This window comes from Trichoderma asperellum, chromosome 7 (genome assembly GCF_020647865.1).
Source record: "Trichoderma asperellum chromosome 7, complete sequence".
Lineage (NCBI taxonomy): Eukaryota > Fungi > Ascomycota > Sordariomycetes > Hypocreales > Hypocreaceae > Trichoderma > Trichoderma asperellum.
Genome location: NC_089421.1, coordinates 825903 through 838953, shown reverse-complemented (window position 1 = coordinate 838953; position 13051 = coordinate 825903). Strand labels below are relative to the sequence as shown.

Sequence of the window (13051 nt, the reverse complement as noted above, 5' to 3'; positions counted from 1 at the left end):
CCCGTAAGGATATTTTGGTACCTCTCACATTTACAAGGCCAAATCCACAGAGTGTATCATCTTATAAGGTTAATTACCTAGATCCATCTATAGGTTTTTTTACATATCGTTTTAGCAAACAAGCTAGGGGATAGATGGAACGATCTTCACGCTTCACTACCGTAGCCGCGGCGCCGGCGCCGGAACCCCCCCCCCCTTCTGCTCCTCGTCTTTTCCTCCCTTATCCATATTTTATAGAAGGTGACGATTATAAAAAGCCAAGTTCAACCGGTTGCTCTTGTCTTTCATTCCTCATTCTATCATTCCATTTTCAAAAGACTTCAAATAGACTACAACGAAAAAAAATCACCACACTCAGAAGTCACATTCACGAGCCATTCAGCAAAGGATTTATACGCTTTTTTTTCCCCTGAGCACAATCATCACAACTTCAACCCATAAATACTTATTTTAGACTGTTCTATACCAGTACCTCCTATCCATCCAACTCCATACCGGTTTACCAATATCTACAGTCAACATGATGGCCATCCCGGAGGTATGCTTCACTCCCATGACATAAGTGGCCCTTTCATTAACAAGAATAGACTTCCCTCGCCACCATCCGTGAAGTTCTTTCACATTTCGTTTCTGAAGTTACAGGCGGCTACAAGATTGATGAAAAGGCTCTTACCTTGACACCTATCGCCAAGCTTCGAGCAGCAGTTGTCTCAGAGTTACAGCAGTCCAGCCTCAAAGATCACTTGGACTATCTGAACTCAAAGGATCAGTTCACCATGGCGTGTTATGTAGCAGCTGACTTTACATCATCCCACCCTCTCGAGTACCAAGTCATGGTTGCTCAGCTTACTATCTTCTTCTTCCACGCCGAAGATATCCTTGAAGAGAAGCCTGATGTCCTTCGCCAACTACAGCTCAACGTAGCCACTGGTCAGCCATGCGGTGATCCAGTCCTTGACTGGTACGCCCGTGAGCTCACACCCCGTCTATGGAAGCACTTTGACCCCCTTGTTGCCAATATGATTGCCATTGCCTGCTATGACTTCATCAACGGCATTGGAATCGAGTCCTTGACCAAGGATGTTGAAATCCAGCCCCAGGCAGTGGCCTTCCCTGATTGGCTACGCTTCAAAACGGGGCTTTCCCCAATGTATGCGTTGTTGGCTCTAGCACGACCCTCAGATCCGAGATTGCCTACTGGTGGACTAGACAAGTACGTCCAGGTCATCCCTGATGTTATCGTCTTTACCAACATTGTCAACGATGTTATCTCCTTCTATAAAGAGCTCCTGGCTGGCGAGAAGGGCAACTACATTGATATGCGCGCTCAGAGAGAAAATATCACTGTCCTGGAAGCCCTGAGCACCCTTGCTGAAGAGGGCATCCGAGTCCGTGAGCGTGTGCTTGCTGTACTTGAGGATGAGCCAGAATACCGTGCCAACTTCGACACATATGCCAAGGGCATCACCCACTTCCACACCTCATCTCCGCGTTATCGCCTGATGGGATTGTTTGATAAGCACTAAAAGAAGTTGATGCTAGACGATGAGGCTTCAGGGCAAGGCATAGAGAGGGACAGAGTGCGGTGAAAAGTTGTTTTATCAAAATAGATCGAATGTACTATAGACTGATTTTAGATTTAAGCTCCATGATAAACTCATTATTTCCATCTGCTTGCATCTGCTTGAACATGAACCAAGTTATACCGTTGTGGATCCTACAGATCGTATAATTCCCAAGCGCATTGGCCATGAATGACATTCTCATGCGCTTTGGCCAGTGGGAGAAGACTCCCAAGCGCATTGGCCAGTGAATGCTGGCAATACCGTTGAGATCTTGGGGAAACAGAGGGGCGGTCTGCAGAAGAGGGACAACCAACACGCATTAACATGCTAGGGGCTCGCGGCAAATTTTATTGAACCCTTTTTGTGTTGGCTGCAGCCAAGCCCACTCGTTCGATACAACTGCATTAGGCAAATGACAAACTCCAATTGCGCTCAGCTTCCTTGTTATTCAAAGTCGGAAGTTCTCTTCCGTACAGTGTGCGGCATGAACACTCCGAGCTCATGATACCGCAACTCGTGAGCCATGCTCCTTGTGCCATCAAACTCATAATTCTAAATCCTAGCTGTTTCACAATATGACTATTCGGATGAATTATCTTCGCCGTGTGTGTGTTCCTTCTCGAGCAGACGTCTACATGTAGTTATGATTCCAAGCGGCAACAAAAGGCGGATATGCCGCAAAGACGCTAAAATAACTTCTAATACGGCATGACCGTTGAGAGGGCGTATATCCAGCATTCAATTGTATCCACATGCCTGTATTGAACAGTTTTGTCGCGCAACTTGGATACTATTGGGCGTCGAACGATGTGACATTGAGAGTGGTTCGACGTCCCTATGAAGTTTTTTGAGCCAAGGAGTCTTATTATCACAATCTAGTCCGCTTACGGAAGACAGCGTGAGAACTAACAGCAGCCCTTGTAGAGACGCGGGTACGAGATTGCGGCTAATAAGTATAGACGGGGTAAAGAGAAGGCCCGATACACAAGTGTGCAAGGGAGTAAAATCCTGTACAAGTGCAAGGTTTGCTGTATAAATATGTTAAATATAAATAGTTGTGCTGGCTTCATTGCATAATTGCGCAGTGTAGCATTGCTCTACTGCTTCCTGGCGAGCTGTCATTTATCTGATCCACTAGGGGTTTCTTTTTTTCGCTTCCTTCGTTCTATTTTCCTTCTTTTGGAAATGATGTTACACTTTTGTAAATGTGAATGTAACGCTGCTAGGTAGGCCCCAGTAAACCTAAGGCCTCGGTAATAAACGGAGCCTTTTGAGAAAGATATCGTGATTTCTTCGTGGCTATGTCTTCTATTGTGGGCCAAAATTTTAGCAAGTTGTTGGATTTTCTCTAGTCTATAACGGCCCGGCCTAGCCAGTTAGTTTACGCGGGAGCGACGGAACGAAGCTAGTGTGTCAGAGTCAGGCCACAGAAGGAATACGGCAATACGGACGGTATCACGACGAGAAGATCTACATTCTGGAATCTCCCCCCATGTATATTCCTCTTTTAAACTCTAGGCATGGGCAGCAAAGACACCAAGGATATTGGTGGCGTAGATGTGTAAAATGATCTGTAAATACAGAGTACAAAGTTGTTATAGCCTCTGTGTAATGGGGGATCTTTTGCCTTGACTGGGGGTGAATGAAGTAAACTCCACCTCAGAGTCAAGCCTCGTCAGTGCGAGATTTCCGCTAACTCTCGGTGTTCTTCGCACCGAAAACTCTGTTTCACTTAATTTCTAATAATTGAGGAGGTTGAAAACGATTTCTCCTCCATTTGATTTCATAGAGATCCATTATGCCCCATTTAATATGCTGATCTGTCCCCAGATGTTGAGTGCACAGCTGAATTCTGAACAGCCCCGTTAATAGCATTCCTGTCAAATCACATGCGGGACATGATTCCCCAATGATTTTTCCTCAGTCTTCTATCTAATATATGCCTCGGTTTAATAATATCAGATATTTGATAACATGCAACATACATTTCTGGCGCAAAACATACGGTAAAAGAGTAGATTGTCTCGGAGCTCGTCTAATATAAAAGCAGCAACTACCACTAGACTGAAACTTTCCACCACGTATACCTATCAGCATTTTTTAATCCGAATGCGAGCCAATCTTGCATTCAGAGAGTCCCCTGTCCCCTGTAGGTTTGAATGACCATTGTTCATTCATCGTTAAACAGATTTACAGTCTAGGGTACAAGTTCGTCTTATCACCAACGGCGGGATAGTTTGTACAAACCAGTTCAATTGACTAATAAAGGTTGATACAGAGGTAGGAAAAGTATCTAAGGTAAATATACCGACTTTAAATGACCGTGTTCATACTTTCATCTCGATCGTCGTAGCCATGGTTGAAGGAGTAGCGCCGAATGTTATTCTTCATGATCTACTCCTGATGGCATTCCCCCCTACCGACACACGTCCCGCATAAGTCTTATCATTAGTTCCTGTTCTGAATGTATCTGGTATGAAGTTGATTTTTCATCCATCCTACTGCGCTGGCTGTTCCCGAGCTTAAAACTGTGTTTTCACCTTGTCGATTGTAACACGGTTGCGGTTAAGGTAAATAAACTTAGCCAGCTGCTCTAGAATAATTTCGAGGGAGTTACTCATCTACTAATTTCGTAATGGTTTATTGAGCAGGTCTACTTAATCAATAGGCTAATCTATCCGCGTGCTTCCATAGCCGTCATCGGGGAGCGTTTCTCATGTTGGTATACTTTTTCTAATAAAGATGAAGTGAGAAAGTCTCTCCCGCTCTCTGTTTCAAAGATCACACAGTCTCTAGTTTTTAAAGGGACTAGGTCAAGTCATGATGGAGCTAGATCTGGATACTCTATCTCTATCGACTGATTGGTAAATATAGCCTCAGAGCTTGGGAAATCTCAAACCGTAAAGAAAAACGTATCCTATCTGTCTCAGTGGGATGTTATAAATCATATGAGCAAAGGGAATCTAATTGCTAACTTGACAACAAGTCAACTGGGATATTTCATCATAAACGAAATATAATTTAGCAAGTAAAAGGTATTTTATCTTCGTGGCCAATATTTAGGACACTTTCGCGGCAGAATGAACGGTTCACTGTACTAAAGGCCGGTAAAGGTCGGAATTCAATTGAATTCAATTGCAATCGACTTTGCAGGTTTTGTGGTTATCATCAAATGTTGTGACACTTATACCTATAGCGGGCTGCAGCTTGTCCTTTACAAATTGCGGCCCACGATGTATTCCGCTATAAAACAATTGGTGCTACAATGGACCGCGAAATATGTTTTGATCAGTTAAGAGCATTGTAAATGGTCATATCTACATGATTAAATAACTGCATTGTTGCCCGATTGCATAGTGAGGCAGGGCTGGTAGAACCGATGGATGTACGATAACATGTCTCCAAATCACTTCTCGCTCTGGAGTTGGAATCGAGATACCGCTTCTTAGCCTTCTACGCAATTTCCAATCTCAGATATTAAAGTTCAGCAGTAGATGTAACTCGACAAAATTGACTCCCATATCTAGAACTGGGTTATAACAGCTTAAAGATCGCTACCCATCTAGGTTATTAGCTTCAGTATCTGCAAATGTTCGCAAACAAACTTCTTTCTAGCAACAAAGGGTAATCAAGAGGCGTTTACTGTATCACATTTTTAGGAATGATATGTTGCCGCATTATATAGAACCTTTATTATCCTAGCGGTGATTGTGGACTTCCATTTTGGCAGAGTCATTTCGACGCTTGCCAGCCAACAATACTGCCGAAGTCTCCATAACTTACAGCTGTCGATAACCCTCTCTAGCAGATATTATGCGCAAGCTTCATTGGCGACGTATGGATAGAAACTGAAACAAATTATGATTCAAGTAGGTATGAGTGAACGATCTGACCGGTGAAAGACTTGCGCATTGGTGTATGGCATTGGTACATGAGCAGTGGATGCACCCTCGGAGACTCGATCAAAGGAGCAATGTTGTTCATTTTTAATAACTAGGCTGTTTGACTGCTTATCGTCAATGTTATTATAAACTAGGCCGAGAGCATTGTTACTGCTGGCTTGCGCGAGACTGCCAAGGAAACCGCTCGTTTCCAGTGTAAGGTACGAATTGTTCGGATAGATCAGGAAGCTCCATATAGAGTGGTGGCTATGGAGAAACACATGTTATTTATGAGTAACCAGATTGCTTGGTTATGCGATTTATACTTGGAATATCTTCGAGTGTCTGGCGCGGCTTACAGTAGAGCAGAGAGTGGGAAGCGGCGCGATGACATTGAGCAACCTATACAGATGCGCTAGAACACGTTTATCTTGATAGAGGCCACAGACTATGGCATTTATGGGCTAGAAAATAACAAAGAGGTTCTCAACTCTTGGCGGCGATCTATCGAGATTTGTTTTAGCAGTACCACCTCGCAGACGACTTTAATCCCACCTTGTGACCGCCCATGTCTCAGGTACAGTGTGTCTGCGGTAACAATGAGCGACTACGCAGGTAGTTTGACACCATCTCTTGGCACGCCCCGTCTGATGATTCTATTGGCAGGGAGTTATAATTCCAGAAGCCTTGCGTCATAGGCGCTGTAGTTTTTCTATTTAGAGACGATGGCAGATGGAGTGTATAAGAGGTGTAAGCTGAGGTCATGGGATTCCACGCCGGGGCTCTTGCCAGCAGTCCTTCAACATGTATATTTGAATTCATCTACATCATTCTTATTCCTTCGTCCTTGTCCTTCTTTATGAATCCAGTCCAAGATCCGCAGCAGCCGGTCCAAGCCCTATTCATGCTTCCATCAGTCAGTTTAATTATAGGCCCCAGCGCCCACTAAATCGTGCTTCCAGCAGGCACCGACCCGCCTGTGCTCCGCCGGCGCGGATTTCGATAGGCCCAAAGCCCGCCTCGGCTTAGCCTAGTCGGGAATGACTTCCAACATCTACAGGCGGCACTAAACCTCTTGCGGGCCGCAATTGCGTAGCTCTCGGGTCCTCAGGGTCAAACTCCGGTTGCAATAGCATTTGGGAAACACCAAAGCCCCTGAATCTGGTCCTGGCAGACACGATATTTCCCAGCTCCCAGACTCGTTGTGCGTCGATACTCAGCACGGGCTGCTCACGCAGAGGCGGACATTGCACTTCTCCTTCGTTTTCTGCCTTTTCCTTGCTAGTTCTGGGCCTCCCCGTGCGAAAATGGTGACCGGGCGAGACGCCGCCACGCTGTTATAATGACCATGGCCAAAGAGAACTACGGCGAGACCAACTTCGGCGATGACGACCGAGGCCTGCTGGCCGGCGAACCAGAGAGAGGCGACCTCTCCATCATCACGAGCGTGCTCAAGGCACCACGACCCGACTTTGAGATCGAATCCAAGACGCCGCGAACGCCCGGCCGCGTGCAGTTCGACCTGACGCCGCGCATCCTCAACTTCAGCGACGGACCCCTCCACGGACGGCCCTCGACGTCGTCGCTCTCGTCTGACGATAGACTCGACTTTGACGATGGCGCCACTTCCATAAACGACTCGCACCGCGTACCGCTGCTCACCGAGATCGAGGCGCCCAGCATCACGGTCGCTCGAGAATGGGATGACGCGGGCGAAGAAGACGAAGAGAGCGCCGCGACGGCAGAGCTGCGGCGGCCCAAGTCCGGGCTCAAATCGGCCTTTATGAACATGGCCAATTCCATCATCGGCGCCGGCATCATCGGCCAGCCATATGCAATGCGGCAAGCGGGCCTGCTGGCGGGCACGGTGCTGCTCGTTGCGCTGACCGCGGTGGTGGACTGGACCATCTGTCTGATTGTCATCAACAGCAAGCTCAGCGGAACGAGCAGCTTCCAGGGCACGGTCGAGCATTGCTTTGGGCGCCCCGGGCTGATTGCGATAAGCATTGCGCAGTGGTTGTTTGCCTTTGGCGGCATGGTGGCGTTTGGAGTCATTGTGGGCGATACAATCCCGCATGTCTTGACAGCTATATGGACGGACCTGGGGAGTGTGCCGGTGCTGGGGCTGTTGACGAACAGACGAGTCGCGATTGCGGTATTTTGCATGGGAATCAGTTACCCATTGACTTTGTACAGGGACATTGCAAAGGTAAGATTGACTACAGTTCACCTTTGACCTTGGTTTCAATGGAGGAGAGAGTGAATCCCTGCTGACCCAATATTGCCTCAACAAATAGTTGGCCAAGGCGAGTACATTGGCTCTTATCGGCATGCTGGTCATTGTCGTTACAGTGCTGGTACAAGGCGTGCTTGTTCCATCTGCAGACCGCGGTTCCTTCAGCACGCCGTTGTTGACAATCAACAGCGGCATCTTTCAGGCTATTGGCGTGATATCATTTGGTACGAACGCCTCCATTCCATATTCTATACCCTTAGCTACTGCCACAACCGGAGAGCATAGTATATAGTATAGTTACTGTAGCTAACGTTGACGCTCTGTTTAGCATTTGTCTGCCATCACAATTCCCTCCTCATCTACGGCTCCCTCAAGACACCGACAATCGACAACTTCTCCCGCGTTACGCACTACTCCACCATCGTATCCATGCTCGCGTGTTTGATCATGGCCCTCGGCGGCTTCCTCACTTTTGGCGACAAAACAATGGGCAATGTGCTCAATAACTTTTCATCGGACAACTCCATGGTCAACGTCGCGCGGTTGTGCTTTGGCCTCAACATGCTGACGACTCTGCCTTTGGAAGCATTCGTCTGCCGCGAGGTCATGATTACGTACTTTTATCCAAACGAGCCGTTTGATCTGCGGCGACATCTGATAATCAGCACGGCACTGGTTGTGGGCGCCACGACTCTGAGCATGTTGACATGTGATTTGGGCATCGTCTTTGAGCTCGTGGGTGCAACCAGTGCGGTTGCCATGGCATACATCTTGCCGCCCATGTGCTACATCAAGCTGACGACGAGGAGTTGGCGCACATATGTGGCTGGCGCAATAGTGGTGTTTGGAGTTGCCGTCATGGTAATCAGCGTGATTCAGGCAATAGATAAAATGATTAATGGTGAGCCCCCTTTTCCTGTACCTTGATATGCCCTCTTTATTAGTTGAAGCTGACAGCTGTCGTTGCAACAACAGGCTCAGAGACTACAACGCAGTGCACGTAGAACAGCAACGCCCACGAACTTGAAATTTTAGAACTTAGCAACTGTATGACTACGAAAGCATATATATATATATATAGAAAGCATGGAACCAAAGGAATATGCATAACTCCCTAGATGCAGGGACAAGGATTGAACAGGACTGTATGTGCAATAAGGAAGTCTGGTTGGACTCGGACTTTTCATTACCGCTTTGTGGACTGTACACGAGTTTGTGTAAGACTAGCTGTGGTGATCTCCATCGATGGGTCATATAGATGGAATATCCTGTGCAGTAAAAAAACATGAAGACTAATCTTGGTACGTATTTGGGCATAGCTTGACGTGAGTTGAACTACATTACATTTCAACCATAAACATGTGTATCATCTGTGTGTTGTAGAATAATCCCGGTCAATACTAACCTATTCTTGCCAACTACCGGGTAGCCACAAAGCCTCAACGACATCAGGCAATCAACACCCGCCTTCACCGTCAAACTTTCTTCCAACGCTTTTAGAAACCGCTCGTCAGCAGCCTCGCTTCTCGCCTCGCTTTCATCGCCGCAAGTTTCCGCGTGGCCACTCTCGTTTGCCCAGCACAGCCTGTCACGAGCTCACAAAAGAGACCACATGATCATTGAGTTTCAGCTTTCTGCCTGATGCGGGCAGCAAGGATCGTCAACATCTCTCCCGGACACCGATAACTCACCGGCAGATAACAGCAGCTCTGTGTAGATAGGAAACACCACATCAATTATTTCCATGCCTACATATTAGATGCTGTTTGCCCGTCTACCTACCTCTATACTGTATATATGTCACCCTTGAACACAAATACACCCACACCACACAGCCAATCGCCTCTCACGCATTAACGCAGCCATAGCAAAGTGCTAGTTTAGATTACATGTAATGAGCCCACACAGCCCCCCCCGCTAAATCAAGCCCCCCCGAATCAGAGCGGATACTACATGAGGCTTCTCCAAAAGAATCCTACAATCCTGCGTTCCCCTCTTTGTCTTTTATCCGTGAATGACCATCTTACTGGGAGAGACTCATGTAGTATGTATGTGGGTAAATGCCACATTTGGATACCTTATCAGACAGACCAGATAGGAGGGTTACAGTCTCCGTACATCGTGGGCATCTCCAAGAGCCGTTGGACCCTCGGTATTGCTAGTTTCGATCCACCACCAACACAGGGACTACCTACTAACTAATACCTAGTAGGTAGTAGCATGATGAAAATAGCGGTATGCCTCAATAGTAAATAGTGCCCTCCCCAGAAGCCAATGAGACTCAAAAGCCTCGCTTGCCTACCGCGATGTGCCGCGTCCTAAACCATATCCATAGCCATCATCTGCCTACCTCTACTGAGTCCTGGACGTATAAAAAACAACGACCCCGCCCAGCTCCAAAAATCCCAGACCTCTCTTCCCCGACAAACCAACCCGATCGATCCCGTTTCTGCCATCCGCAACACACTGCTATATATGCAAACTGCTCTCTCTGCTACAAAGTTGGGAAAACCACCACACATCAAAATGCAGCCCGTCAACTTCAACCACGCCTCTTGCCCCAAGTGCTCCGCCGCCATGGACTCCAGCTCCAAGACCTGCTCCAAATGCGGTGCCGTAAGTCTTCTTCCTGGTAGCAGCACGAGCAACAACGTTTTACAACTGACACGAATGATAGACTTGCCCCGTCTAAGTTCCTGCTAAAATTTCCCGCGTCGACGCCTTGTTTAGTCACGACAATGACGAGATGGTACTGAGGCTGGATGGATGGGCGGGGCGCGTAAAAGACTATACGGGAGGATGGGTAGAGTACGGCAGTAGATGGAAGGATGGATGTATGTATGAATGGATGGATGAATGGATGGAAGGATGGATGGATAGAATAATGACATATCACGAGGATAAAGTGCATCAAGGCAAGGCGTTGATAGGAGGGAGCATTTCATGCATATTCCAATAGGTAGCTACAGTAGCTACTGGCCATGGGAGAAATCGAAAATAGCACCATGTATGCTATAAGAAAACATCACATTACATATTACACCCAAGTCTTGCAATAAGAGCGGCCATATCCGCATATCACGGCTTGGACAGGTTCACAGCCTCGGGATCAATATGGGTTATCCGCAGTCTAGAATATTCTGAGTAAAAGATAAGCCAATATTACAAACAAGCCAAATTAAAAAAAAAAGAAAAAGAAAAAAGACAAGACAGTCAAAGAGCAAAAACACAGCGCGGAAATCCTCGTGCTTGGAGACTGAAGAAAGTAGAAAAAGAAAAAAAAAACGAAACAATGTATGATGACCTGTTGTAGAGACCGCTCACGAATCCCGGCAACTTACAAAAAAGTGCGACAAATCCACGACTACCTACTTACATCCCCTCCCTGATTCTTCTCGCTGTGTCTTCTCTCCTCCCATAAACTAGACAAACTGCATGCCCTTCTATTCCATCTGTACGCTGCCGAATCAACCATCAACCGCTCGTAGCTAAAGAAAAAAGAAAGCCAGCTCCAACATTAGGCCCGTCGACCCCGTTTCGCACCACTGGGAGGATACAGTAAAGCAAGACCGGCTTGCCCGCCGGCATTATGACAGAGGCATAAGGGGGGAAAACTTCTGGTTTACCTTCTCTCGCGAATCATCTCTCTTTCCCTAGAGAATCCTTACTCCATGACGGTGATGGGACTGCAGAACCATGCACGCAACCAAATAACCCTTTCTCGCCGTGGGCGCTAGCGAAGCGAGACACGGAAAACGAGACAATCGAATTCCAAACCCCCCCCAAAAAAAAGAAAACCTATATCCGTAAACAGCCGATAAACCATTGAGGCTGACACCCATCCCTTTATCACCAAACTAGCCATGTACTTGTTTGTTTCAGCTGGCTTGTGAAGAAGAGCAAGAAACGCATCGAATTACAAACAAAGGGGGGAATCGAGCCGAGAATGGAAACGGGTTGCGTCTGAGATAGACGGGCGCAAGGATAAAACGTGTTTACAGAACAAGGCACTTCTTGTGGCTGCTCTTGCGGCTGGTGCGAGACATGAGGGCGGCACGAGTGGCGTGCTCAAAGACCTCACGAACACCGTTGCCGGTTCGAGCAGAGCACTCCAAGTACTTGTAGGCACCGATCTTCTTGGCAACAGCCTCAGCCTATATGGAAGTACGAGGTCAGCATATTTGCGGGTTTAGGCGCCGTTCAAAGACAAGTACTCACGTCCTGAGTGGAAACCGGCTTCTGGTTGGTTGCCCTCAAGGCCTCGATGGTGTTGGGGTCGTCTCGCAGATCGTTCTTGCAGCCGACCAGGATGATGGGGAGACCGGAGCAGAAGTGCACGACCTCAGAGATCCACTGTCAAAGACGCAGACGCGTTAGCATTTCTCCATTTCTAGAGATAGTTGTAAAGGCGGATGACGTACCTTCTCAAGGACGTTGTCCAGAGAATCAGGAGAGTCGATAGCGAAGCAGATCAGGATGACGTGAGAATCAGGGTACGAGAGAGGTCGGAGACGGTCGTAATCTTCCTGGCCAGCCGTATCCCACAGGGCCAGCTCAACGTGCTTGTTGTCAACCTGGACGTCGGCGACATAGTTCTCGAAAACGGTGGGGACATAGACCTAGAACGGTATAATACGTTAGCATCGCGTTGATTATGGGGGCAGCACGTAATGATGCCGTATATATTTTTTTCTCCAATTTATTCTGCTTCTTTTTCGCAAGGGAGAGATTCATGGCAGATGGTAGGGCTTGATGGTGATGATGAGAAATCTGATAGGGATAAGGATATTGATGTGTTCCAGGCTGAGAAGGAGCCCGCAGCTAGATTGTGACACGTCAAGAAATTTTGCCGCGGTCGGGGCTGGTGCCAACACCACGCAGCACCCAATCTTGGTCTTGCGGCACGCTGCTATCAAGAAACTGGCAGGAGATGGCAGAAGAAGGGGCTCGGGTCGGCGAATCATCTCCCAATGGCGATGATGATATTGTTGTTGTGGTGGCTCTTGGCCTGGGGCGGGAAAATACAAGGCGGCGGCTAATGAAAACGCGGCGGAGGGCAAAATAGGGGAATGCAGACGGGCTGCGTTTCAATGCGTACCTCAGGGAAAGCGCCCTTGGAGAAGACACTGCACAGCAAACAGGTTAGCCGGACTCGTTCCTCTGGCCAGATGGCGATGCGTTGCAAGCAGCGTGAAGCTCGAGGCGATGGCGGCTGCTCGAGGAAGCGTGCCGCACATGGGATGGGCATCAGCACTCACATCAACAAACAGGTTTTACCGCAGGCACCGTCGCCGACGATGACGAGCTTTCGGCGGATTTCAGCCATGGCGTCTGTGAGGGATTCGAAGAGATGGATAAGAAGCGTCGGC

The 13051-nt window shown here is 47.7% G+C and overlaps 4 protein-coding genes across 4 annotated transcripts; 3 read left to right on the top strand and 1 right to left on the bottom strand.

Moving 5' to 3' along the window:
* The first annotated feature begins 341 nt into the window (after positions 1 to 341).
* TrAFT101_011044 (uncharacterized protein) lies at positions 342 to 1644 on the top strand. The gene is made up of 2 exons (XM_024911065.2): positions 342 to 538; positions 588 to 1644. Exons 1-2 carry the CDS (start codon positions 521 to 523, stop codon positions 1524 to 1526), a joined length of 957 nt encoding a protein of 318 aa, XP_024756989.2. The 5' UTR covers positions 342 to 520; the 3' UTR covers positions 1527 to 1644.
* Positions 1645 to 6501: 4857 nt separating this feature from the next.
* TrAFT101_011043 (uncharacterized protein) lies at positions 6502 to 8831 on the top strand. The gene is made up of 4 exons (XM_024902778.2): positions 6502 to 7655; positions 7744 to 7906; positions 8011 to 8583; positions 8658 to 8831. Exons 1-4 carry the CDS (start codon positions 6789 to 6791, stop codon positions 8684 to 8686), a joined length of 1632 nt encoding a protein of 543 aa, XP_024756988.1. The 5' UTR covers positions 6502 to 6788; the 3' UTR covers positions 8687 to 8831.
* Positions 8832 to 9902: 1071 nt separating this feature from the next.
* Positions 9903 to 10374, top strand: TrAFT101_011042 (uncharacterized protein; the record flags this gene model as incomplete). The annotated part of the gene is made up of 3 exons (XM_066129133.1): positions 9903 to 9930; positions 10018 to 10298; positions 10360 to 10374. 3 exons carry the CDS (start codon positions 9903 to 9905, stop codon positions 10372 to 10374), a joined length of 324 nt encoding a protein of 107 aa, XP_065985263.1.
* Positions 10375 to 11677: 1303 nt separating this feature from the next.
* Positions 11678 to 13008, bottom strand: TrAFT101_011041 (uncharacterized protein; the record flags this gene model as incomplete). Its single annotated transcript, XM_024904392.1, has 5 exons — positions 11678 to 11836; positions 11901 to 12035; positions 12104 to 12301; positions 12781 to 12808; positions 12941 to 13008. 5 exons carry the CDS (start codon positions 13006 to 13008, stop codon positions 11678 to 11680), a joined length of 588 nt encoding a protein of 195 aa, XP_024756987.1.
* Between the last annotated feature and the right edge of the window lie 43 nt (positions 13009 to 13051).